General features: G+C 73.8%; 1 protein-coding gene across 1 annotated transcript in view; it reads right to left on the minus strand.

Moving 5' to 3' along the window:
• NICOL1 (NELL2 interacting cell ontogeny regulator 1) overlaps positions 1-102 on the minus strand; it is a 2,134-nt gene extending 2,032 nt beyond the window's left edge. Inside the window, exon 1 of the mRNA XM_024119212.2 lies at positions 30-102. Coding sequence (XP_023974980.1) covers positions 30-102 — 73 coding nt within the window. The remainder of the gene's footprint in view (positions 1-29) is intronic.
• Between the last annotated feature and the right edge of the window lie 1,725 nt (positions 103-1,827).

Genomic DNA, 1,827 nt, shown 5'->3' on the forward strand with positions numbered 1-1,827 from the left:
GGCCCAGCGAACCCCCACCCCGCCTTTACCGCAGTTGGGGACGCCGCGACAGCAGCGCCAGCGACTCGGGAAGACTTGCGGCGTCCGGCGCGCACCGCGCATGCGCCCCGACCCCGCCCGGGTCCCCAATCGGACGTCGTCGTCATGGAAACCCCGGGACTGCGCGAACAGCTAGCTTAAAGGGACCGAGGTGGCTCCTGGGCTCCGTGTGCCCAGCCCCGGGCGGGATCTGCGCCTAGAGCACCGTCAGGCCCACAGGCCACGGAGTGGGGAGGGCTGCTTGGAGGAGGCGGCGCCTGGATAACAGCTCCGGAGCCACTGCCGGAATCAAGCCAAGGAAGCGGGAAATCTGCCGCGGGAGCTCTGCGGTCCCGGGGCTTGGGGTGTCCCTGGGCCGATCCTGAGGGAGGGGCTCGAGGCACGCCCGGGACTAGGGGCCAGTGACTGCAAAGGCGCGGCCTCTGCTCCCGGGCCAGGGGGGTCCAGTCGGGTCGGATTGCTCGGGGGAGATCGGGGCCAGGAGCGACCCCGGCCCGTGGGCCGGTGCGGGATCCGCTCTCTCCGCTCCTGACTCGGGCCCGGCCTTGCCCCCGCGCTTCAGGGGAGAGGGACAGGTGAGAAGCCCATCGGCCTGCCGGGTCTCCCCTCCGCCACTCCGCGCCCTGACACCTATTTGCCACACCCCCCCACCCCCGCTGCATGACCTCGGAGGGGTCACTTGGCCTCTTTATGCCCTTTGCTCTCTCGTGACCACACAAGGTTGTTGGAAGTAAAGAGCCGAGTGTGGCCCCCGCGGGCGCCCCGATGCGCGCGGGTTTCAGGTCCCCGCCAGGCCCACGCGTGCGGGGGAGACCCGGTCCCTCTGAGAGGGATGGTCTCCACTTGGCGTCTCCTTGGTCTCTACGAGGCGCGGCACTGATGCAGAGGCCGCGACCTCCGGAGAGTGCGCCCAGGCCCGCGTCCCCGCCTGAGTGCCGGAGCCCGCGCTGTGCGGGGCAGCGCCCGGCCCCCTTCCTGGTGGGCAGCGCCGGGCCAGATGCCCTCTGCCCCACCCCCCGGGCCTTGGGTCAGCTGTCGCTCCGCCTCGGGATGGGATGACCGCGGCCCCGACCGGACGACGGCTTGCCGACCTAGGGGCGGGGCAGTGCTCGTGGGCGCCCCTCTCTCCTCCCCGTCGGGCTCAGGGTCAGCCTCGCGCTGCGGCCCGGGCCTGGGCGGGGGGCTTCCGGGAACGCGGGCCGGCCCGGCCCGGCGCCCCTGCCTGGCTGGGGGGCCAGCGGGCGGCGTTCCCGGACGTGCGCATTTCCGCGCCCTTTCTCCGGAGCCCAGTGCCCGGGTCGCAAGGTCACAGCCACCAAGTGGGGCGGGGCGGGGCGCGGCGGCCGGCCCTGGGCAGCAGCCCCGCGGGGCCGCTGGGTAGGGACGTGTGGCCGGAGGGCGCCACACGGCACGGGCTTTTTCCGCCTGTCCTCCCGTCCCGCTGCCTCCGGACCGCGGCCGGCTCCTGCCCCGCTGTCCCTGCGCGCGCACGGGCAAGGCTCGGGGCGACCTCGGCGGCGGTGCGGTGGACGCGCAGCTGCGGACTCGGGGATCCATCGAAGTGTCCCTTTTCCCGCTTCCCCGGCGCGGCCCAGCCTGCCCCGCACACCCTGGAGCCCCTGGCCGCGTCCTCCCCGCAACTGAGCTTCCCTACCGAGGGGACCGCGCCACCGGTCCGCCGGGCGGAGCCTCAGGGCTGCCCGGGCCCTGAGTGCCCGGCCACACACTTCTCCCCGCCCCTGCCAGCGCCGTTGTTCCCTCACCCTAGCCTGCTTCCTCCTCCCTCTC

Source organism: Physeter macrocephalus, chromosome 7 (genome assembly GCF_002837175.3).
Source record: "Physeter macrocephalus isolate SW-GA chromosome 7, ASM283717v5, whole genome shotgun sequence".
Lineage (NCBI taxonomy): Eukaryota > Metazoa > Chordata > Mammalia > Artiodactyla > Physeteridae > Physeter > Physeter macrocephalus.